The sequence below is a fragment of the Notothenia rossii genome, assembly GCF_949606895.1.
Source record: "Notothenia rossii genome assembly, chromosome: 1".
Lineage (NCBI taxonomy): Eukaryota > Metazoa > Chordata > Actinopteri > Perciformes > Nototheniidae > Notothenia > Notothenia rossii.
The window spans coordinates 8,335,057-8,361,035 of NC_136912.1; the positions used below are offsets into that span (position 1 = coordinate 8,335,057).

The 25,979-nt window shown below is 40.9% G+C and overlaps 1 protein-coding gene across 1 annotated transcript; it reads right to left on the minus strand.

The window, feature by feature from the left end:
- Window position 1: 1 nt before the first annotated feature.
- LOC307031450 (ESF1 homolog) lies at window positions 2–25,673 on the minus strand. Its single transcript, XM_079668577.1, has 14 exons — window positions 25,591–25,673; window positions 24,001–24,437; window positions 19,417–19,769; window positions 18,985–19,098; window positions 17,484–17,593; window positions 16,414–16,566; window positions 14,837–14,951; window positions 14,401–14,593; window positions 7,760–7,939; window positions 3,721–3,848; window positions 3,143–3,236; window positions 1,922–2,013; window positions 1,471–1,629; window positions 2–467 (listed from the first exon to the last, which is right to left on the minus strand). The coding sequence occupies exons 2-14, from the start codon at window positions 24,413–24,415 to the stop codon at window positions 138–140; spliced, it is 2,436 nt and encodes an 811-aa protein (XP_079524703.1). The 5' UTR covers window positions 24,416–24,437; window positions 25,591–25,673; the 3' UTR covers window positions 2–137.
- Window positions 25,674–25,979: the final 306 nt, after the last annotated feature.

The following is a 25,979-nucleotide window of genomic DNA, read 5'->3' on the forward strand; positions in this document are numbered from 1 at the left end:
CTGATGTACCAGGGTTACGTTTTTACTAAAAGTTTGCACAGTTCCTCTTCTCACACTAGTTGTCCTGTACAAACACATACAAAAGGAATAAACACAGCTGTCCACATTTCTCTGTGATGTTAGGAAGAGTCTCAGTCCTACATGAGCTTCTGTTTCTTCCGGGCCTGAAACTGCTCCGTTTTGCTTTTGATGGACTTGATGAGCAGAGACAGACTGGGGTCTATTGCTTTCTTCGAGGTGGTCTCAGCGCCCTCGGAGTCATTCTCCCGTTTCTCCCCCTGTGTTTTGGGGAGGCTCTGAGCGCTGAGTTCCTCCTCGGTGCGCCGCTGCTCCACCTCTCGCCTCCTCTGTTTCTCCACCTGGATGCTCTGCGTGGCTTTGGTCTTCTTGTAGCTGGGGTTGGAGGGGTCCAGGTTGAACAGGTGGGACGTGAACATGGCCTGGAAACGAGGGTCTTTAACGTCCACCTGGACACACAGAGGGGAAGGGAGAGGGATTAGTGCTAAATAGGAGAGTTCACTCACTGTACTTGTGTTTGTTTTATCGTGTGAAGTAATCCACTTGAATTACTAACTAAGCACTTATCGTCAGCTAAATGCAATGTAATAATTACAACTCCAGCGAAAGTGGATAAATATGTTTTGACATTTGGGTCCCTACATGACTTTTCCGAATGTAACTTTTAGAGTACTCCTCCAGCTGTCTTTACCCAGACTACATAGGGATGCATATCGTTGACTTTTTTATGATACCGATACCACTGAACGATACCGATACCACTGAACGATACCGATACTCAACCGATACATATCGTGATACTTTGAAAATGTATCATCCCACAATTACTCCCATGAAGCGCTTTACGATATAGTTAACATGTCAAATGAATATTAAATTCAAGTGTGGGACTTCTTGGACCTGTTAGTACTGAACAAACAATGAAAAATACATACAAAATATGAAGAAAACCGATTATGGAATATCTTTTAGAACACCCGCCATCAGGTGTGCCGCGTGAATAGCACATCTCGTCAATGCAAACAGACCGTTATAGCACCGTTATAATTAATGTTAAACCGGAGATTCGACTAGAGAACAAATACATAATAGAATAAAGGTCATGAGATCTCGGCATTGCACAAACAAACAAATCTCATCTTTAAAATCAACATTTGCCTTCACTGGTGAGAGAAAACAAATCCCATCACAGTTCATTTGTGGGACTTTTAACTTTCTAGTACTGAACAAACAATGAAAAATACATAAAATATGAAGAAAACCGATTATGCAATCTCATTTATAACACCCGCCATCACGGGCCACGGACTCACTTTAAAAAAAAAAAAAAAAAAAAATAATAATATCGGATCTGATTTCGGTACGGTATACCGTAGCCACCAGTAACCGGTATTTCGGTAATACCGGTATGCATCCCTACATCCCACCCCACGATGAAATCTCTAAACAGACCTGGAACTCGTCTCCCTCCAGCTTCTCCTCGCCCTTCTTCTTCAGCAGCTTCTTCTTCTTCTGCTTGCTCAGGTTCTGCTCCTCCACGATCTTGTCGTAGTTGAAGTGTTTGTGTTTCGACTCGTCATCGTCGTCCTCCATCAGCAGGGCCATCTCCGCCTGCGCGCACACACACACACACACACACACACACACACACACACACACACACACACACACACACACACACACACACACACACACACACACACACACACACACACACACACACACACACACACACACACACACACACACACACACACACACACACACACACACACACACACACACACACACACACACACACACACACACACACACACACACACGTTTAGCATCATGGCTGAGTGTGCTTCCTTCTCCACAGATGTGAGGAGCCGCTGTGGATCTGTTGGATTTGAACTCTGACCTTTTGTTTCTGCAGCTCCTCTTCCTCCTCGGGTGTGCGCTCCTCCTCCTTCTTCTTCTTCCTATTCCTCCCCTTCTGTGTCTTCTGCTTGTCTGCGGACACATCAAACAACACTGATACCAAACCTTTCAGAGTAGATATCGGATTTCAATAAACGATTATCCCGGCAAAATTAAGAAAACTTTACATTTGGTGGGAAAAAACTTGTTATTGTTTTTTGAAAATGTGGGGAGATAATCTGAAAGCTAAACTATCAGGGTTCATACACTTTTTTCAGTGTTTTCAATGACTTCTCCAGGACCTTTACCTAATTTTACATGAGCAAAAACATGACTCTTTCTCAGCGGTACCACTGAAAATGGTTTATTTGAACATGGAACAGGAAAATAAGGTCTGCATATGAAACATGTTGGTCCTATCTAAAACAAATCAAACAGGCTTACTAGCTTCTAAAGCAACTCATATCTCTAACCAGCAAAACACCTCGTCAGTTAAAAGCCATTTTACCTTTCATTACTATACCATACAGTATTTATTATTAGTATTTTGGCGATTAGATAAAATATAAATTATATTTGATGCAACTTTAGTTACATTTCCATGACTTTTCCAAAACTCTGGGAAAAATATTGTTTTCCAAAACTTAGCATTTTGAATTTCCATGACTTTTCCAGGTTTTTAGTGACCGTAAGAACCCTGAACTATACAAAAGCGTATATTTATTATCCGATGGATCAGTAACAAGATATAACAATTTTATGTTATATTAAATATGATTTGTATCAACAGTACGGGTATATTGTGACACCTCTGGTCCTAAGTATCACCTGCTTTATGCTGCTGCAACACACACATGTCCCTAGTTCGGATCAATAAAGTTCCATCTTCTCTTATAAACTAAATACATTGAAGAAGTCATCTCTTATAGCGTCCTAAGGTAAACACACACACACACACACACACACACACACACACACACACACACACACACACACACACACACACACACACACACACACACACACACACACACACACACACACACACACACACACACACACACACACACACACACACACACACACACACACACAAACACACACACACACACACACACACACACACACACACACACACACACCTCTTTGTAAATCAACTGCAAACTACAGAACCCTTCTTTGATAGACGTATTTTTTTATGTAATTTATACGTTTTGATTACCTGCAGCGTTGAGCTCCTCGGCGAAGAACGGGTCGTTGAGATCGACGTCTGGAGGAAGCTCGTCGTCACTGAGAGCCTCCTCTTCCTCCTCGCCCTGAGGAGAGGAAATGTATAAAACTGATGAAGAAAACTACGAGGGGAAACTGAAATGTTGTTAGGAGTTGAGTTCCTAAAGTAGTTCTGACAGATTTGCTGCTTTCTGATTCGCCGAGTTGTGACTGAGGATTATTTCAGTCAGTGCTGGAAAAGCGAAGACCATATAATGACAACTGATAAGGAAGTTACTAAAAATAAGGAAATTGAAGCCGCCTTATTTCTAATATACTGAGAGTATCTAACTTTTCAAGGAGATTCAAGGCTTTTATCGTCATGCGTGTATCGTCATAGCTACAGTGTAGTTATGACGATGAAAATCTGAGGTCATAGGCTCCTCCAACATTGCAACACAATAACACAGATACAGTCTATATACAAGTAATTGGAATATTGATATGAGTTTCAAACAGATGAATGTTCTTTCTAAAGTTCAGGTGTTTAACCGTCTTTGATTCCAGTTGTGTGTCGGCAGGTCGACTCACCTCCTTCTTCTTAGTTTTCTTCTGTTTCTTCTTCTCCTTCTTCTTCTCCAGGAAGCCCTCCCAAGGCGTCAGGGTTTCCTTCCCCTCCAACTTCTGCTTCACCAGCTGCTCCGTCGACTCCTTCAGCCCTGCACACACATCACACACACATTTAATAACCTAAATACAGCTCATAACGGCTGCTGACTGAAGAGTTTCACAACATTTAGTGTTTACTCTGACCCATACACCAATAGAGCGATCGATGCATCGTTTGAGCAGGTAGAAGGATATCACACTTTAACAATTTAAAGGAACATTTATTCATCAAAGCAACGCACATCTTGGTCATTTTAATACTGTGAAGCTTTCCAATGCTTTGTATATATTGCACATTTCTGTAAAACAGTACCTCCTTAAAACAGCACAACTTTCACTTCAAATTCTAATATACGGCGCATCTCATTGAGTCATTTGTAATATATATATTTGATGTAAGTTAAGATAAGATGTACTTTATTGATCCCAATTTAGGATTTGTTTGCGTACTTGTGTATATTTATATTTCTTGCAGATATTTCTCTTTTCTTTATTTTATAAACATTTCTAAATTAGTTTTTATTTTAAAGGTCACCTATCATGCTATTTTTAGGCAATAGCATAGGTCTCAGATATATACAAATATATAAAAAACATGTCTATGAAGTGTTTTGCTCAAAATACCAAACAGATCACCCATTCTAGCCATGCCTCATATCCCTCTATTTCACTTCCTGTTTCTAAACTGCTGATTTTATCAAATTATTGATACAAAATTAAAAAGGAGGGGTCTGAGCTCATGCGGGACCCGGCAGCTACTGTCTAAACTAAATACTGCCGTGATGAAACGCCATATCATGGATTATCAAGGATTCTCTCTGAAACAGTATGGAGCTCAAAGGCTTTCTCTCTTGGCGGTTATACCACAAGGTGAGTTCCTTTTTATTTCCTGCTTCTTCACACACATGCTCTCCAGTACAGGTTAGCTCTGAGTGTTAGCCATGCTAATGTAAACACCGACCATATTAAGTCCAAAACAGTCGGGCATTGTTTCTGATAGCAACGTTTCTGATTGGGCTGTGAGTCCACATTTCAGATATTACGTCATATCGGACTCAAATCTGGATCAGCTCCGTTGTTCCCCCGTTTTTAGAGATTTGGGTACGGAGGAAAAGAGAGAATGTTTTATTTTCTGACGTTGCCTGAGTTCCCTGACACACCGGGGACACATGTTTATGTATAAAAGACATCAGAAAGTGCATTTCGCATGATAGGCCCCCTTTAAAATGTATTTTTCGGGTCCTTTTTTACAACCCAAATCATTTTACAGTGTTGCTATAGGCACCATTATACACCTGAGCAAGCATACTCGGAAATAGACCTGCTTCAGAAAAAACGTGTCTTTTTAAAAGCAGTTCATGGTAAAATGATAAATGACTAATATTAAAAGAAGAACGATTTCAATAAAGCTGGGTTGCAAATGAAGCGATGAATTGTCGAGCACCTTTGAGCCATGGCCCTCGTGGCCTCCCACTTTGGCCTTGTGCCCTTAAAAATGATATCTGCCATAAGGCCACAGTGGCCTTGATGCCCTCTCTGACTGAGTTTTGTGGTTTAGCAGTCTGACTCTTTTCTGACACGGCTTCAACGCCAGCATATTTTGAAGGAGGAAAAAAAAATCAGCGGTGCGCTTGATTTGAGCCTGGAATGCACCGCTCGGACGGTCTATGATGACAGTTGACATCAGTCTAGGACCTATCTCCGCCCACCCCCTCACGCGTCCATGTGCGTAGGACGGTCTAGGACCTAGCTAGCTGATTCTCCGCTCAAGAAAAGGCTGAGGTGAGGTAAGGTTTTGTGATGATCCTGTTTGCCGTTAAGTTTTTCATTTGTCCAGCTTTAAGTGTAATTTTATGGATAACATTACTATTTCTTGCTCGTATGGTAATGCATAATTATAATATTTTGAAGTGTTTTTGTTACTACTTGGATAAGTTATGTTGCAGTTGTGTTCTTTTTTTATTATTATCTAGTGCTAGGCAGTTAGCGCTGTGTTGTTAGCTGTCAAAGACCTCTGTGCAGACTTATTTGACCACCGGCGATCGCAGACGGAAGTTCAAAGTTTGCTGCTCGTTTATATCGCCCAATTTTCAAAACGCGATCAAAATACCCATTCACATGTCTTGTGGCATGCCTGAACTGTCTACATACGACATTGTGCGTCACCATAGTAGGGAAACTTTCCGCCCATTATGGTTCAGATTCTTGTTGGAGAAGGGAAGAATGTACCCCAATCTGCTGCACCTAATACAAATAGTCCTAGTTTTTCCTGTCTCTACCTCTCAAGTTGAACGGCAGTTCTCAGTAATGAAGAGAATGCAGGGCGATTGGCGTTTAAGCCTGCACACTTCAACAATTGAAGATCTACTCCTCATCAAATCCCAGGGTTGTGCTCCTGCCGAATATCAAAGTGATGAAGCTATGGCAAGATGGTGGGCAGCTGGCATCAACAAAAGGAGACCCAATATTCATCCCTATGGTCAAAGGAACCCCAAAAGTCCAAATCTCCCTGACTCGTCATCATCTCCATCTTCAAGTGACTCAGAATAAGGACGCACCTTGACGTAGGCCCACTACCACAGTCTCACAGTGAGCCAAACATGTCTGTGCTATAAGAATCCTTTGTAGTTTTAATAAAGAATTTGTTTAATTGCAATTTGGTGTCCATTGAATGCTTAATAAATATATATAAAAGTATTGTAAATGCATATACAATCGTAGTCACTTCATATCGTATGTTAAATCATTGTTTTAATTTATGGCCTTGGTGCCCTGGCTTTTGGCCTTTGTGCCCTTAAAAAATTGACAACTCAAAAGGCCAAGTGGCCTTGCCCCTAAAATGACGAAATTCCAGGCCTGGGTGGGGCGCAAAACCCGTAGATGTCTATATATAAGCTTCTGCAGTGAGGTTCATGGCTGATGAGGCACTGACTCTTCAGGTTTACAAATATTATATGTTGACCTAAATATAATATTATTTTCAAAAGCTTTTTTTGTTTGATGCTTCGATTAATTTTAAACAGACAGTTCAACAAAAGGATACCCAAAAATGTAATTTTATCATTTAAATATTGGATTGTTCTCTCTTAGTAAGATCCCATTTTCAATACAATTGCGGTCTTACCTTGACTTGAAGATGAAGTCCATTTGGCTATCCCTCTGGACAAAAATCTCTATTACTTTTTTGTAAAAGCCCTCTTATCTTCTTGTAGTTTCAAAAGTCTATCATAAATCTAATCGATAGATTTATGATTAGAAAATGATAAAAGTAGGGTAGACATGTGGATATTATCCGGCTGAACAAAACGTGCATTTATCTAACAGGTACGTTTCCCACAGATCTCATTTCGAGGTATTTTCTAAAATCCTATGGAGAAATCTCATTGCTTTTTTGTGGAGGGAACCAGAGCACAGCTTACTTCCTGGTTTTAGGATGCGTCTCTGCACCTCTCTCGTCTCCTCTTCACACACCACACTTTTCGCGGCATACGTACTTACAGCCAATCGGCTCTCTGAATTATGAGATGACGTTTGGTGGGTATGTCAGCACAGTGCCCCTATGATTTTTTTTTTTCACACACATTGAATAGAAAAAGACTGAGCATGTGCAGTGTAGTTTTTACAGCTTCCATTCACTTAGACAGTGATAGAGGGGCTTGACCCACCTCAATCAAAACGGCTCAAGAGGCACACTGTAGAAACTAATTAGAAGACACAGACTATAACAGCAATGTGCAGACGAATCAGAGGATTAAACATGATCGTAAAATATATTTTAAGATGTCTTTTTTTTGCATTATTTGTAATGATTATTTTAATACTTTCTGCTGACACTAGGTGGGGCTGTGCCCCTAATGACCAGTCGCCACTGCAAATAAGACAACTTCTACTCTTTTCAGAAACCCCTTTAATAAACAATGCATAGGGTAAATCCAGCGGAGATAAGAAGCTCTCCTCGTACCTGGCACCCAGGTGATCTCCATCCCCATGTCCTTCTCCTCGTGAAGCTTCCTCTCTTTCTCCTGGATGCCTTTCAGCAGCTCTCTGTACTTCGAGATCTGCTCCTCGCTTTTATTCTTCTTCTTCTTCTTCTTCTCCTTCTTCTTCTCTACCACCTTCTCCGGTTTCTTCTGAGCTACAACTAGAAACAAAAAGAGACAATTATAACTTATTGGTGTTGCTTCAAATAAACAATGTTGTTGCTACAACCCACAGATTTGAATGAATTTCCACTAAATATAAGCAGCTTTTATTTTCTGGATTCAAAAGGATATATTGTGAGCGTCGTGTTGTCGAATAAAGATCTTAAATCCCAGGCTCCTCCAACAATGCAACTTGCAAAATACTTGACCCTTGTGTTGTGTTCGAAAGCTGTTACCGTTCATGGTGTTCGCGGGTCAATTTTTATCCATGACTTATATCAGTCCAAAACACCAACATTTTTTTACTATGATCCAATATTGGATATAACTAACTTATAATGCATTCATAACCATACAATCCTGTTGTAATTTTATGGCCCAAAACACATTACACCACATATTGCACACGTGCATGTGTGTGTTCAGGTTCAAGTGTTAGTGTACATATTCTTTGAGAAAGGTGGAGCTCCCGTGGGGGAGGGGGGCAGAGGGAGGGGAGAACAGGGGTGTTTCTCAATGTTGAGTATGCTTGCTTGGTAGCACATGTCTTCCGAGTCACTTGCTTCAGAAGCGAGGCAAGAATACTTCCTGGCATTCGGAAAACGAAGGCCGTTTCTCAATCTCGAGGATTCTGGCTTCCAAGCCAATACTTCAAGGATGCTACGTCATCGAGTGCCGCCGAAGGACTGTTCCAATCTCCAGCATACTTGGAATTCCACCGCGGCCGCGTCCTTGGTTTGGGGGAAATTTCGAGGTTGCACATGGGTAGACTTCGCGTCCTTAAAATCCCCACAATGCTTTGCGCACGGACCAATTTCAAAAACCCTTGCGGAGAATGGCTGAACCGACGCAGCACACATTTAAATGTAAGTATGTAGTGGCGTAGAACATGTGTTGGTAAATATGTTACTTTGTTACATTTGTTTGTTATCACGAAAAATGTGTTCCGTGTAAGTAAAGCAAGTTCATAATTAGATAGACATTGTGAGGTAATTTATTTTCGGTACAGTTTATGTTGAAACCGTTAGAGAGAGTGGCACACTTGTTAGCCTGTTCCATTCTTCTTCGTTTTCCGAAGCCGTGGCTTGGAAGCATACTTGCTTCGTTTCTGAAGGAAGTGACTTGGAAGTACGCGACTACCAAGCCAGCATCCTCGCGATTGAGAAACCACCCGAAGAGTGGAACAGGCGAGCAAGTGTGCAGGTGTGCGTCATATGAGAGGCCCCATCTTACATTTTCCGCCACAGATTTGGGGAAATTGGTCCGTGCGCAAAGCATTGTGGGGATTTTAAGACCGCGTAGTCTACACATCTGCAGCCTCGACATTTCTCGCTACGAAGTACGCCAGGCTCGGTAGAATTCCAAGTATGCTGGACATTGGAACAGTCCTTCGGCGGCACTCGATGACGTAGTATGCTTGAAATAGTGGCTCTGGAGCAGCTTTACTCGACATTGAGAAACACCCCAGGAGCATATTGCGAAAAGATTATTGTTACAGTTGATGAAGGGGGTGGGGTTTCTAAAGTCAAGAATCTTGATTGGGACAAATTTGACCCGAGTCACCCAAAACAATGCTGGTGGGTCTCCCAAACCCCAAACACCAAATTATTTTACTTTTTTCCTTCAGACTTGGCTAAAATTGTCAAAATCTGTTTTGTAGTGTTTAGTTGTTGTGGAGGATATCATGAAGCCTTGTTCCGATACAAAAAACTAGAGCGTAGTTATTATATCATTTTAACTTGAAACGGGTCACGGGAGACCCGAACGCAACATAAGAGTTAAAATGCGTAAAATGCGTAAAATAGCTTTAAAAATAGCGCAAAAGACACAATGGTGCAAGTTACATGTAGGAATAAGACAAATATTCCTTTGAGGAAGGTTTTATATTTTATATTGTTGCATCGACTCAGTTGTCTTGTGTCTTATCTGTCAGAGAGAAACCATTATTTATCTTATTTTCATACATTTTACCTCCTTGTGTCTATTAACCTGATAAAAGTTATATTTTGCTGCGTGTAACTTTTAAAGTTCTTAACAAATAATCTGCAAAAGTGCTATAAAAATAAAAGCTTTATTATTATTATTAATAAATATATAAATATAAAACCGAATGTAAAAGTCAAATACTGTACAGAGGAATAAAAACTCTATTATTATATAAATATGTTGAATTAATAGATGTGTGTTGTTGAACAAATGTAGAAAATGGAACAATGTATTTTATTATATAAAAGCTTAAATATGTTAAAAACTGTGTTAAAACTCTGTATGCCATAGTCATATATCATATAGTTTAAAGCAATAGCAGCATAGCAGGATGTATAAACAAGGAAATCCTTATTTGGCTTAAACACAATAGCAACATAGCAGGATGTATAAACAAGGAAATCCTTATTTGGCTTAAACACAATAGCAGCATAGCAGGATGTATAAGCAAGGACATCCTTATTTGGCTTTAAACACTATAGCAAAATAGCAGGATGTATAAACAAGGACATCCTTATTTGGCTTTAAACACTATAGCAAAATAGCAGGATGTATAAACAAGGAAATCCTTATTTGGCTTTAAACACTATAGCAAAATAGCAGGATGTATAAACAAGGACATCCTTATTTGGCTTTAAACACTATAGCAAAATAGCAGGATGTATAAACAAGGAAATCCTTATTTGGCTTTAAACACTATAGCAAAATAGCAGGATGTATAGGAAATCCTTATTTGGGCTTTAACACCTCTCGCTTTCCGGAACAACCGAGATGAACATTCCACCACAATGTAAACCACAGTCAAAAAAGACGATGCTCTGACGCACACCCTCACACAAACAGGATGTTGGCAACAGAGTATAAAGGAGACAAGAAAACGGAGCAGCTTCGACACCCGAAACATGACAGACCTGACCACGGTGCCAATGTCATTCTATCACCCAGAAATGGACCCCCGCCTCTCCTCATTCAGGTCATCACACTGGCTCGATCACCAAGCCAGAGACCAACTGATGAACGAGAAGAGGGCAGAGGCGCACAAATCTTCTTTGAATATCCGCCAAAAGAAACAACGAGAAGATGTTGAGCAACCTCCCCACAAAGATGAAGAAATGGTGAGAAAACAAGTCACTTTCAAACTCACAGACGAGACAAACAAGAAATGTGACCCAGCGGACGCAAAACGAAGCGTCTCATGGGCAGGAGAGTATGTTGCCGGGGAGCCCGTAGGTATATCACACAATGTCCCGCCAGGGTGGGTGATAGGCACATGGGGAGGCGACTACTTCATCTGCCCAAAAGAAAGGCGTCCGGCATACGGGAAATGGCTGGACAAGGAAGAACCTCCCATGCATATACAAGTAAGGCATGGCTCGAAACCTCTGATGAAAAAGGTTTCAGAGGGAAATGATTTCCGAAGCCAGAACAACCTGTTCGTTCTCCCAGAAAAGAAGGATCGGGATAACTGGCACCCGAATGGTGAACGAACCAAAGGAAGAGTAGTGCTGTACACCCTTAGTCCCACCCGAGGATACCAAAAGTGCCTTATCAGCTACTTCTCCAATCCAAAGAACTGGGACACTCTCGCGGGATTCCGCTATGGGGAAAGAGGTTTCCCCCACTTAACTTACATCTGGAAGTATGATGAAAACCGGCACCGAGCGCTACATAACCGCTCAGCAATGATGTGGCAGAATAAAGGTGACAAAGAATTCAACACAAGGGAGGGAATCAAAAGCCTCCAAGTGACATGTTTCAAAACCAACTCCGACAGCTCATATTTTGCTGTCACCGATGACGGATGTGGAAACATGTATATGCTAACAGACCCAGAAAGAGAGGGATGCTATGCTGGAGTCCGACACAAATGGGGAAGCGCATGAGCCCGATGGAACGAAAACGTCATAGATGGTCATGATGGAAGAGGCTACAAAGGACCCGGGAGACAGAAAAAGACTGAACAACCTAGCATCACTTGGAAAAGACTGAACAAACTGGTTAACGCTAACTAGTAGTACAGCAAAACCTAGACGGATCAGATATAATATATATCCAAGCAAAACGTATCTATTATTTTGTATTTCTGCCAATTCGATGTAAAGATTAGGGTTGCAAAATTCCGGGAATTTTCAAAGATGGAAACTTTCCATGGGAATTTATGGGAATTACCGGGAAGAAACTGGGAATTTTCAAAATGGAAGGTTGGCTCTTCATAGGGAACTTAAATATAGTTGGGGAAAGTATATTTTAGCATAATCTTGACTAAAAGAAACAGATGCCATTCAAGTACACTTGAATATCCATGCCATTCCTCTATCACATGCACATAGCACACTGATTACAGCATGGCTATTGAGACCACACCCCTTTTTTTGTTCATTTTTTTATGAGGAATGAGCAGTGGCGGACTGGCCATCGGGACGAATCCCGATGGACCGGTACTGAAGTGGGCCGGTCGGACGATGTGGGCCGGTCGGATAAGTGACTAGCACCCCCCCGTCGACAATTTACTAGCGGTATTTACTTGCGGTACCGAGGTGGGCCGGCGGAGTCCCGGGATTTTTAATCCCAGTCCGCCCCTGGGAATGAGTAATATTTAACTCAACATTCATGTTTTTGTTCTTCAATTAAACAAATGATTGTTCAATAAAATAATTAAAACTTGTTCTGTTCTACTTACAAATAAATCTGTTGAAATGTCATGTTTTTTTAATTGTATCATTTTGCATGGATGTTTTCTTATGACAAAACAAAATGTTTATATTTTATTGGATATGACACAATTTGATTACATTACCCTCAATTCCCAGTTAGTTCCCATTAATTCCAATATGGAATATTTCCAAAATTCCCCAGCTTAACTTCCCATGAAAATTTACCGGAAATGTTCCGCCCCCTTGCAACCCTAGTAAAGATACATCCGAGCAAAACGTATCTATTATTTTGTGCGGTGTGATATAACTTGTAAAGCGTATAAATAAAACTGCCTGTTCACACTTGTGAAAGGAAACTAAGATCCTCGTAGGCCTCCTGGTCAACTCTGTTGCAGAAAAAACTAAGTCATATTGGAGGTCGCCAGGATCGTTTGATCTGAAATACGGCATCAGTGCTTTACGGGTATTACATCCCAAAGGTTTCAGAGGTGTGTTCATTAACAGGTCTGTGACAATCTAAAGCAGTGGTCACCAACCTTTTTACGCCCAAGATCACCGACCTCGGCCTAGGTGAAAGGCGAGATCTACCTATTGCAGAATTTAGTGAAAAAGACGGCCCAGACAATGCTTCCAAGTTGAGGCCTTTTATATCGGCTAATTGCATCTGAATTACTGTTACAATGAAGGCTCCATAATCAGCTCACGGCATATAGGCAGGGGTAGAGTGCCATTGGGGGGCGGACCTCACCTCCTCTAGGGGGGTCCGGGGGGATGCTCCCCCGAGAAGGTTTTTTGTTAAATATTGAAGTTGAAAGCATCAATCTGGTGCACTTTGAGAGCAACATGAAGAGATCTATGGATACCTCTCTCAGCACCCATATGAAACAGAACTGTAAACAGATTTTCTTTTTCTTTATGGATATTTTACAAATCACTCCCCTTTTAAACTGTATTCTTTTTTTACTGCCATATAGTAGGCTATTTCATACCTGTTTTTTATTTATTCTCTTATTGTTTGTATAACTATAATGATGAAGGTGTGCCGCGGAAATAATCTTTTGAATAATTTGTGACAAACCGTTCTAAACACTCAGAGTCCTTCAGCTCACCTGAGCCCCTCAGTCTGACAGGAGAGGACTCTCCTCCAGCTTGTTGTGGAAACAGCTCCTTATGTCCGTTAGTGCAGCTAGCTAACCAGATGCTAACATCAGCTTTGAATGACACAAACACACGTGTATTTCCATGCAACTCTCTGATTGGTCTGGTGTCTTGCCTCTGTTGCGTTCACTGAACACGGGAAATTACAGTCCTGCTGTCGTCTCTTGTGTCATGATGAGGTAAATGTATTATATTATTGAGGTGTCTCAAATATACGTCAATCAAGTGGCACCTGCTAACGGGGTGGTGGATGATAGGTTTACATCTAAAAACGTATTTTTCAAACATTATTATTTTAATTTTATTTTTCTTTCTGTTACTTTTTTTTTTTAACGGTCCGCGATCTACCCGCACCACACTCGCGATCGACCGGTCGATCGCGATCGACTGGTTGGCGACCACTGATCTAAAGGGATAAACTAACAGGAAAAGATAAGTAATGTAAATTGATGACTGGAGGTAGTATAGAAAGAAGGGAGTTTATGGGTACCTCGAGGTGGTGTGTAAGGACACACCTTTTATGCCTGGACTGAGTAAAAACCGTATCAATCAGCAGCGTATCAGAGGTGACACTTCACAAGAGTTTAACAGTATTATGCTTCAGGGACAAAAATTATCTCTGAGTTTCCTGCACATGAATGCGTCTTTAGTTGCCTTCTCACCCTCTTCTTCTGCTGCCGAGTCATCGTCTTCACTCTCCGCCTCTCCAAACACAGACTCTCCTTCCTCCTCCTCTTCCTCACTGGAGGAGGCCAGGTAAGCTTTAAAGTCCATGGCCAGCAGCTCGTCTTTGTTGAAGTTTCTCTCCAGAGCCGTCACTCGCTCGTTGTCCGTCTCGTCCCACGTCAGCTGCACCTGAAGGTCGAACACATGTGACGTTAACACTGAAAGCCCTGGCGATTATGTTGAAATATCTGTGCCCAAATACTTACTTTACTTTATGAAAGTCAGGAAGATAGTAGTTAAAACATCAAATTAAAACCAAGACAGTTTTAAGAGTTTCTCAATATTTTACATTACAATTAATCGCTCTGTTGCACTTTCCTTCTGACTTCTCCATGCAGTATTTTCTACTACAGTAACTCTGAGTCTTCTTACCTTTGATGTAGCGTTGGCGGAGGAGGTGAAGACTTTGGGAGTGTACACTGCGAGGTTCACATCCGTCGCCACGTCTTTGGGCTCATCGTCAAACGTTACTCCCTCAGGAATAAACCTAAAAGGGTTTTAAATCTGTTAGAAAAATATCACTGGTCCTCGGCTTGAGCTTCAATCTCAGGATCCATGTATTTCTCCAGAATGGAAGTAGTCATCACATACAGAGCATCAGCTAGTTTCTGAACAGTGCCCTTCACATGCTGATATACAAGAGAGGGAGTTACACAGTCACAAGATGGAGGAATACCGGTTCTTCTAGGAAATCATACATCCTGTCAGTTTTTTCTGAAAATGTTGGCTTTCTTCTGAAAATTTCAACATTCTGACTTTTTCTCAAAATTCTGACTTTTTCTCAAAATCTCAAAATTCTGACTTTTTCTCTAAATCTATAAATTCTGACTTTTAAAAAAAAATTCTGACTCTTCCTCAAAATCTCTAAATCCGGACTTTTTCTCAAAACATTTGTCAAAATTCTGAGTTTTTCTCAACATTTGGACTTTTTCTCAAAATCTCAATTCTGACTTTTTTTCAAAATCTCAAAATTCTGACTTTTTCAAAAGATTCTGACTTTTTCTAAAAATCTCAAAATTCTGACTTTTTCTCAAAATTCTGACTTTTTCTCAAAATCTCAAAATTCTGACTTTTTCTCAAAATCTCAAAATTCTGACTTTTTCTCAAAATCTCTAAATTCTGACTTTTTCTCAAAATCCTCACACAGTCACAAGATGGAGGAATACCGGCTCTTCGAAGTAATCATATATCTTGTCATGTACAAAATACTGACTTTCTCTAAAAATGTTGACTTTTTTCTCAAAATGTCAACATTCTGACTTTTTCTCAAATTTCTGAATATTTCTCAAAATTCTGACTTTTTCTCAAAATTCTGACTTTTTCTCAAAATCGCCAAATTCTGACTTTCTCAAAATCTCAAAATTCTGACTTTTTCTCAAAATCTCTAAATTCTGACTTTTTCTCAAAATCTCCAAATTCTGACTTTCTCAAAATCTCTAAATTCTGACTTTTTCTCAAAATCTCTAAATTCTGACTTTTTTCTCAAAATCTCTAAATTCTGACTTTTTCTCAAAATCTCTAAATTCTGACTTTTTCTTTAAAACTTTGACTTTTTCTCAGAATCTCTAAATTCTGACTTTTTCTCTAAATTCTGACTTTCTCAAAATCTCAAAAATCCTCACACAGTCTCAAGATGGAGGAATAGAAAGCAGTATTCAATGTTTACTTCAGATTAGCTCCACGTCAGAAATGAGCATGCTTGTCATATGTCTCTCTCCATAGAGGCTGAATCATCATGTTAATCACATAGCTATCATATGCCTCAAACAGTCCTGATGCTCTTCTAGCTAATCACACATCCTGTCATGTTCACAGCTAAAGTTGGGATACCTTTGTTATCATGTGGACTCATATAGGAAGAGGACATTCAGTATTTTCCCAACAAAATCATTGTTTTTCTCTCGATTAGTTTCAGCGAGTTAGATCTGAATTGTTCCTCCTCTTCTCACCGTAGGTCCAGCACTGAGCAGCTGCTCTCGTACTCGTAGCCGTCGCACTCCTCGTAGATCTTTGCAGCGGTGTCCGTAGTATCACACTGCACAACAGCGTAGAAATACTTCAGCCGCTTGAACTGGTAATCACGCATCTTCTCTCTGTAACCTCTGAGAGGACACACACACACACACACACACACACACACACACACACACACACACACACACACACACACACACACACACACACACACACACACACACACACACACACACACACACACACACACACACACACACACACACACACACACACACACACACACACACACACACACACACACACACACACACACACACACACAATTATCAGATACAGAGGAAGGCAACTCAAGCCTGTTAAAGCAGAGTTTGAATTTATGCCACAAGTTAACCTAATTTCATGGAGAAAGGAGAAACTCCATCGACACACATTAACATTTGATATAAGATTGGTGTGAAGCAAATTTTTTTAAAACAAGGTGGAATCATTATTAAACAAAACCAATCATACACACACACACCAATATCACTTTAGTTAAGGAACTTGATTGGCCTGTTACCTTCATATTAATGTTCTTGCTCTCCCGTGACTTTGACTCTACAACTCTATCACTTCATATAAAGTTATTTTTGACATTTTTGTTATGGTGTATTTAAAGCGTAGTTAAGTGTATACAATACACACAAAAACAAACAAATCAAGACCATAAATATATCAAAGCTAACATAATCTGAATTATACCTATCCAACTCTATACTTTCCATTGGTGTAAAGTAACTCGACTACATATTCTCCTAGTTTCAGTTACTAGTTACTTTTGAGATTGAGATTATGAGCTAATAAAAAATATTAATCAAATATTGAGGTATAATTATAGGTTAAAATATCCAGCAGCAGAATATAAAGCAATTCAAGTTAGCTCTACCTTGCTCGTTACACCAAGAGGAACGTGGGAGTTATGATTTGTGTGAGCTGACTGATTAAAATATATGATTTATATTAATGTAAGAAAGTTTCAGCGATAAACCCCGCTGTGTGTTACCTCTCCTCCTCGTTGTCGTCCTCCGAGTCGTCGGGAAGAGCTTTGAGCTCCATCGGTCCCTGCGTCTCCTCGCCCTTCAGACGCTGCTTCCCGAACTCTGACGGGAAGATCTACAATAAAACCCATAATGCATTGCTGTTTAATGCTCCTACGGACAACATTCAGCTATTTAAAAAGTGCCCTTATTTAGACTTTATCCACACTAGACCACTTTGAAAAGATGCTATCTGTAACTGTCTTCATTTTCTCTGTTATTCATTTGTTCCACTCTGTATTTTGGTTCCTCTCTTTAATGTGCAACGCTAATAGAAGCGGAACTAATCTGCGGTGTTGTATGCGTTACACCTGTTTTATTAATCGCTGTACTTGGCAATCGCAACTCCAGAGCAACGCAGTGAAAAGATGCAGCCTAAGTGATCTGTCCCTCTAAGTGACTAGCAGCCTACGAGGTACGTTTTTGCTGGTTGTTTGTGCAATTGTGTGTGGTTGAGCTGCATGTAATGTGTGTGTAATGTGTGTATGCTATGTGTTAGCTTGTGCTACATGCTATGTGTTAGCTTGTGCTACATGCTGTGTGTTAGCTTGTGCTACATGCTATGTGTTAGCTTGTGCTACATGCTATGTCTTAGCTTGTGCTACATGCTATGTGTTAGCTTGTGCTACATGCTATGTGTTAGCTTGTGCTACATGCTATGTGTTAGCTTGTGCTACATGCTATGTGTTAGCTTGTGCTACATGCTATGTGTTAGCTTGTGCTACATGCTATGTGTTAGCTTGTGCTACATGCTGTGTGTGATATGTGTGCCGCTTATTGTGATCATATTCTTTTTACATGTTACTTGTTATACGCTTTTATCCAAAGCGACTTACATACTCAATACTGTGGACAATCCCCACAGGAGCAATTTGGGGTGAAGTGTCTTGCCCGGGGACACAACCACATGCTGACTGCAGCGGGGTTTGAACCTGTGCTCCCCTGATCCGAACACCAACGCACTACTCCACCGCGCCACACGCCTCCCCTATTGTGTAAGTTAGCGGCATTAATAGTGATGACATATGCATGTATATATTACATATTTACGTCCGGCAGTGGCTCAGTCCGTAGGGGCTTGGACTGGGAGCTGTAGGGTCGCCGGTTCAAGTCCCCGACCAGACCTAAAATATGGAGTGTGGACTGCTACTTGGAGAGGTCCCAGTTCATCTCCTGCCCTGCCGTGGTGCCCTTGAACAAGGCACCGGACATCCCCCGTCCCCCCCCCCACTCCCATTGCTCCCCGGGCGCTGTAAATTAGCTGCCCACTGCTCCTAGTACTAGACTCCTGGTACTAGGATGGGTTAAATGCAGAGAACACATGTCACTGTGTGCTGTGTGACCATTAAAGAGGGGTTTCTTCCCTCCCAATTCTATTCTATATTTATTTATTGTTCACCTTTTATAATTTTCTGTATATATATCACACTTTATTGTACATCTAGTGTGGCTTATAAACTATGTTACCTTGACGGAGAGCACGGCGCCTCCTTTAGGGAGGAAGGAGTTGAACAGAGCCAGCAGGTCTTTGGCTTTCATCCGATCCCAGTCCATGTTGCAGACGCCCAGCCGCGCAGAAACCTGACAGACACACACACAGAAAACACACACAGTGAATGAGTGTTAACACCTCGGCATCACTAGTGAGATGTTCAGCTTTTTAAGTTTTCAGATGTGTTAGTTATAGCAGTGTTAATTTAAAAGGTGTACATGTTGGAAGGGTGTGAGTTTTTTTTAAGTTGAACTTCAGCTCCAATATTAAGTCTATACCAAGCTGTGTCGCCAAATCACAGACACTCACATGGAGACAATTAATGCTTTTTTTCCTAGTTTCCTGCACACAATGCACAAAACGTGAGACAGAAGAGTTCCCCCCCAGCAGCCCCCTCCCCCCCTCACCTCGTCGTTCCTCAGAGCGTCTTTAGCGAGCTCGCCCCAGTCGTGTTCGATCTCCTCTTCCTCTTTCTTCAGGATGGCATTCACATACTCTTCATCATCTTCATCAGAGCTGGTCTCTACGTTTCCTTTTCCTCGGGCCAGATCCGGCTCGCTGTCGCTGTCTGAATCCAAACCGGACTCCTCCTCATCGGATCCGCTCGCCACATCACTCCCCTCTTCATCATCATCATCATCATCATCATCCTCCTCATCCTCCTCATCATCTTCCTCCTCACTGCCGTCTGTGAAGCTGTCTCCCAGATCAGCGTCTCCCTTCTTGGCAGTTTCCGGCTCCTCATCTTCCTCTTCATCGTCTGAAGGAAATAATAAAAAGGGTCATAAATCTGCTGACCTTTTAGTATCTGAGGAAGTGGCTTCAAGAATGTCTGATCAGTTATTTGTGCAGATACTTAAACAACAACAATGTTATTATTGATGCTTAATATGTTGATGGTGCACAAATAAAACATTATACAGAAACAAATTAGGTTGTAATGTTGAGTCTGGGCTCGTTTCCTCAACAGACCCTCATGGACACAATTGAAACACGTTGCACCACAAAAACATACACTTTGGCCCAAACCACGCCCTACACCTACGCCCTACGCCCTACGCCCTACGCCCTACGCCCTACGCCTACACCTACACACTACACACTACACACTACACACTACACACTACCCCTCCGTTCGCGCGGAGGGTCCGCCACATTAAGTGCTGTTCCAAACCAACAAATCTGGAGTGGGCTATCAAGCCCTCAAACAGCGAGTCTGCCCTACCTGACCGGACTCAATGCTGTGTGTGTCCGTCAGTAAACTAGACCCTTCAGAAAAACGCGATTCTGCGATCGCAGAATTTACCGCATAATCAGCAAAAGGCCGCAGATTTATCAAAAGGCTGCATAATCCCCGCATTTTTCCACACAAAGTTGAGAAGAAATTTTTTTTACTCGTCTTCACGTGACGTCATCAGCTCGCGCATCACAGAATGTAAACAACACTGTATAGAGCTCATTTACCAACGAACATTTCTACTAAAGACCGGGCAAAAAGTGGGGGGAAACTATTCTTCACCCCGTGCAACTGTGTGTTGGAGCATAAGAGAAAATCGACGGTGACGACCCACTTTGATTCATTCAAACATTCGAAAATGCTTTCTGCTGCTGCGGACAAGAGAGCCAAACAACTCACGTTCACGAGGCATCAACCTCCAAAACCCTTTCGATGGCTACAAGAAACGAAGTGAGTAGCCTACAAGATTAAAGCTGCAGATAACGAACGAGTAAATGAAAACAGAATGAGGCGGAGAAGTGTGTGTGTGTGTGTGTGTGTGTGTGTGTGTGTGTGTGGGGGGGGGGGGGGGGTGGTGTGTGTGTGAGATTAAAATAGCCCAATTGCTTTTACAATAAATAAACATTGAATGTGTTTAATTGAATAGTAAAGGGGTTTAACGTTAGTGGACGGTTGTGTGTGAGAGAGAATAAATAAGACAGCCCAATATTTTTTTTAATTGTTATTATTTTCCCCGCATATTTAGCATATTTCGCAACTTTCCGCATATTTCCTAACTTCCCGCAATTTCACCGCATAAAATCACATAAAACCCCGCATGTTTAATCGCATAATCAAGGATTTTGCCCGCGTTTTTCTGGAGGGTCTTGTAAACACGCTGTTTACTGTTTGGGTGTAGGGCGTGGTTTGGGATTGGGCCATTATTTCCCCAGGCGTTCAATCTAGAGAGGTCTGGCTTCAATATTAGAGTTTTTGTTCTGGTTTTCCAAAAAATGACAATTCCTGGCAAAAGAACGCCCATGGACACTGCCCAAAAGAATGGGCATAACTAATGAACAGAATCAGTTAGAATCTTCTAATCAGTTCTGATACAATGATAATAAATGTGTGCAAATGTCTGTGTTGAATGTTTCTTTCAATGTTATGGTTAGCAGTTATTTTTAATGAAATAAGTAAAAGATTCAAGCTCTGTTTTTTATTTATTTATGGACAAATAGCTGAGGTTGTGCTGATTTCTGGGATGTGTAACACCTGATTATACTGCAAAGAAATTACAATTTTATAGGCAAAACACAAACATATACAGAAACGGAAATGTCCTATGTGGGTCTCAGAGGGTTAATAGTATCTGTGCTTGTTTTGCTCCGCCTGAATGTGTGAATATCTACTCTTCTATGACTCTGACCCTTCGTTCAGGCGGCGACCCAACAATGTTATTATTGATGTCTAATATGTTGATACACAAATAAAACATTATACAGAAAAAGGCCTGAATGATTAATCGATTTTAAATCGAAATTTGAAATGATGCGATTATCAAATCGCAAAGCCTGCGATTTAAAAAAAAAAATTTTTTACTTTTTCTTTCTTTCTTCTTGTGTGACAGTCATCCACACCAATGAGAAGTGCTGTGCTCCACATGTACCAGCCATTGTCAGAAGTGGCCCATGATAGAAGGTGATAGACAGATTGGTCCAATCAACTGCCAAGTATTTTTGCAAGTGCCTGCCCTTTCCAAATGGCTTCCGAAGGAGCTTTCCTAGATGGTTTGGTGAAACAAACCGTCTGAGTCAGGTTAGTAATGTTCCATCACATGTTTCTATTACAGGGTGAATCTTAAACTGAAGCTCGACTTTAAAGCAACCCAACGGAAGTTTCATGTAAGTTTAGTTCTTTAGTTCAGTTCGTAAGTTTAGCAGCCCGTAGCTCGGGCTGCGGGGGTGCTAGAGACGGGAGCACGTTGATACGACCTTCCTAGCCGGAGATATGGCCGCATTTTACAATAAACTTCCGTTGGGTCGCTTAAAAAAAATATTGCAAGTCGAATCGCAATATCTGTCAGAAAAATCGCAATTAGATTTTTTTTCAAAATCGTGCAGCCCTATACAGAAACAAATTAAGTTGTAATGTTGAATCTTGGCTCGTTGCCTCATCCTGCATCTTTCAACAGACCCTTGTGGACACAATTGAAACCTGTTGCAACACAAAATCATATATTGTATTAAAGGTAGGGTAGGTAAGAATGGAGAAACCAGCTCGAGTGTGCTACAATTTGAAAGTACGCAGCCGAAAAGAATCTGCCCCTTCCTTCAGACTTCCTTACAGAGCCCCTCCTCTAACACACGAACGCGCACATGACCAATGAGGGCACAAGATAAGTTTGTGCACAGATGGAAAGCTGACAGGCAGGTAGGCAATCCAGTTATTTTAGCCGGGCCGGCTCAGATGATTGGTCGTGCTTGTTACAGCGCCACGGCTTCCACATTACATTTTTGTTATGTATTTATTGTCAAAGCATTTCATGAATTAATTGCTATCGGGATGTTAAAGGTCCCATGTCATGGCCATTTCCACTGATCATAATTCCATTGTTGAGGTCTACTAGAATAGATTTATATTGTGCAATTATCCAAAATCACTTTGGTTTCTCATACAGCATCTCTGTAAACTACGTGTATTCACTGAATTTCACTCGCTGCCTTTAACGGCTCGTTGTAGCTCCAATAGCTCCAGCCCCCACCCTCCCTGTGAGCACAGTGTGCTCTGATTGGTCGGGACGTTGTGAATCGCGCTGAGCTCCGTGGAGGTGTGGTTTCCTTGTTTAGCGATACACAGCCAAACTCACCCTGAGCACACACAAAGTCACAGCCGAAGTAAAAACAATAAGTGTGGCTTGATATTGAGTAAGAAAAAGGTTGATAAACGCTGCCAGAATGGGTCTGCAGAGAGAATTTCGCCGCGATCCCAACTGTCTGTTATCAGCCTGCAGCCAGGGAGGAGAGATCAGCAGAGCTGCATGCACTGAGTATGTGTGTGAGGAAGTCTGTGGATTGGTCAATTTGGACCAATCAGCGGGGGCTTAACGTAACGGCTCCGCGGACGTAACGTAACGGCTCCACGGATTGGTCTATTTGGTTCCGGGTAACGCATGACATCATGTGGTACCTGGAAGAATCAATGGACAGTGACGTATGTCCAACGAGGCGTTTTGGGGAGGTATACTTTGAGGGTTTTGAATCTGCAGACCGTTAACATGCATAAAAACCTTCATAACACAGAAGGGGACGGGTAATAACCGGAAAAGCGTGACATGGGACCTTTAAGAGCATTCCATGGAATATAACAAAAAGTGTTTCTGAAGTGAATTACCTACCCCACCTTTAACCAGGCTTTCAATCTAAAGCTCTGGCTTCAATTTTATAGTTTTTTTTTTTTGGTTTCCTGCATGAAATCTATTGAGATACATGCACATTTGCACATTTGAGTATGTTGTCAAAGAATACTGTACATAGATTTTTGGGATATCCAGATTAAATGTATTTTCTATATCTTAACATATAATAGTTCGTTTTTTTTTATTGTTTTTTGGTTGTTTTTCTTACTTTTTCTCTTCTTTACCTGTGTTTTTTATGCACCTTACACACCAAGGCAAATTCCTTGTATGTGTAAACATGCTTTTTATCTATTAAGTTGAATCTGTGCTCGTTTCCTCAGCCTGCATCAGTGAATATTAGCCTCAGAGACATCTACTCACCCTCTTCTATGACTCTGACCCCTCGTTCAGGCGGCGGTCCTTTAGCTTTAATGTCTTTGCTCTTCACTGCTTTTCCTTTCTTCACTTCTTTCTCCACCTTCACCAGCTTCTCCTTCACTTCTTTCTTCTTCTTGCGCTCTGCCACCTTCTTGCTCTTCACACCCTCCTCATCGTCGTCTTCGTCCTCTGAGCTGGAGACGTTGTAGAAGCGCTTCAGGTCCTCGGTGGAGGTTTGGTTGATGGGTCGGCCTCTCTTGTCCACCGTGTATTTCTCCGTGAAGCGCTTGTCGTGAAACATGGACTGGAAACGCTTGTCGATCTTGATCTTACGTTCTCTCTCGGGCATCTCCCAAAACCTGGGGTCCTTCTGAACCCGGAGGAAACGCTCATCGCCGCCCTTCTTATTGGACGACATGGTGGCAAACTGTACGTGTCACCTGACCAATAGAGAAAGGACATATTGTTGGATTAGTCACATGGACAACAAGCATTAAGCTTCTTTCTTATTTCATGTGTATGAGTGTCTTTATTCCAGAAGATTGTGTGTATTTAGTGCACCAAACTTTCAAGCTTATGATTATATAGCTGTACATTTAAGAATGATAGCATGTTTTATTACACATATCCTGAAGAGGTTATTGGAAAAAAGTATTGATTTTGGTATAGGTAATGGTGAAAACTAGTCCAGAGTGATTCAAGAACTGAAAATATATGTATGTATGATTCTATAAACCTTGTTATAACACAAGCTAGCTAGTATTGATTATCCTCTACAGACTGATAATGTACTGAAGATTATTGAGACAATCAATTAACTGTTGAGGTTACTCAAGGACAACTGACAAAGTTTCTTAAACCTATGTTTTGTACTGTTTTTGGAATTTGGTTTGGGAATAATTAAGTAGTCTCGCTTGTCATATGAGTTTTAAACACCCCTCTTTTACATTTAACAAAATAAACTATTACTTGAAGACAATAGGGGGTTTGTTACAGCTGAAATCCTGCATTCAAATATACTTTAAATAACTCAAGGGTCTTTATTGTCAAACTAACATAGCTACAGAGTAATTATGTCGTTGAAAATCTTAGAAACTGAAGTAAGAGTACTTGTTTTGCAGAATGACCAACATCAGCATCATATATAATAGTATGGATGCAACACTAGTAAAGAACACATTCATTACTAAATAGTAGCACTTAAGTAAATGTATTTAAACAACTTATAACGGTTAAAACAGTCATTAGGTATTACTGAAGCTGTGACTGGATCACTAATAAGTGAGCATGTAATGAACAAAAGAAACCCAGTATTTTCACTGTGAGAAATATAGAGCCTTTTTGACTTCTGCTATCTAAAAATGAAATGTTAAATCTGAGTTAAATGCATGGTTAAATGTCAGAAATCCGGCGCTTTGCTTCAGTTTCAGTCAACATGTAAACAATATGTCCGACATAGTGAATATGAACAGTAACGGCGGGAAAACCAGACAGCAGCTGACAAATGCACACAACACAGAGCATGTATATGTAAACGAAATGTGTTTGAAACATAGTTTAAAAATAACAATAATCACAAAACTGTAGCCATACCTCTCTGGTCTTCCACTACACGTGGTTTCCCAGCATGCACCTCTTCCGTGACCTTTCTATGTCCCCGCCCCTTTGTTAGTAAGGAAAGCGAAGTGGGACAAAGGAGGGAAAACGCGCACGGAGAAATCCGATGGTTAAACACTTTAAAACTAAAAGAAATAAGAGAAAAAAAAAATCTCTATACATTTTACGTCGAGTCATTCAATTAGAAAAATAGGTATTATATTTTCCTTTTCCAGCTTTCCCTATATAATGATGTTTGATTCATGTAATTGTAATACAGAACTTTGTGTTCTTGGAAACTGTCAACTTTTTCACTATTTTCTGCCATTTGATGGACTAAGGAATCACTTAAGAACATATAGTTGTAGTATATTGTAGTATATATA

What these genes read in the sequence shown, in the direction of transcription:
- LOC307031450 (XM_079668577.1), bottom strand. Translation starts at nt 24,415, where the DNA reads ATGTCGTCCAATAAGAAGGGCGGCGATGAGCGTTTCCTCCGGGTTCAG. An exon ending in GGTCAGAGTCATAGAAGAGG is followed by an intron (nt 19,770 to 24,000) that starts GTGAGTAGATGT and finishes TATTTCCTTCAG; the next exon opens with ACGATGAAGAGGAAGATGAG. An exon ending in CCGCCAACGCTACATCAAAG is followed by an intron (nt 14,594 to 14,836) that starts GTAAGAAGACTC and finishes TTCGACCTTCAG; the next exon opens with GTGCAGCTGACGTGGGACGA.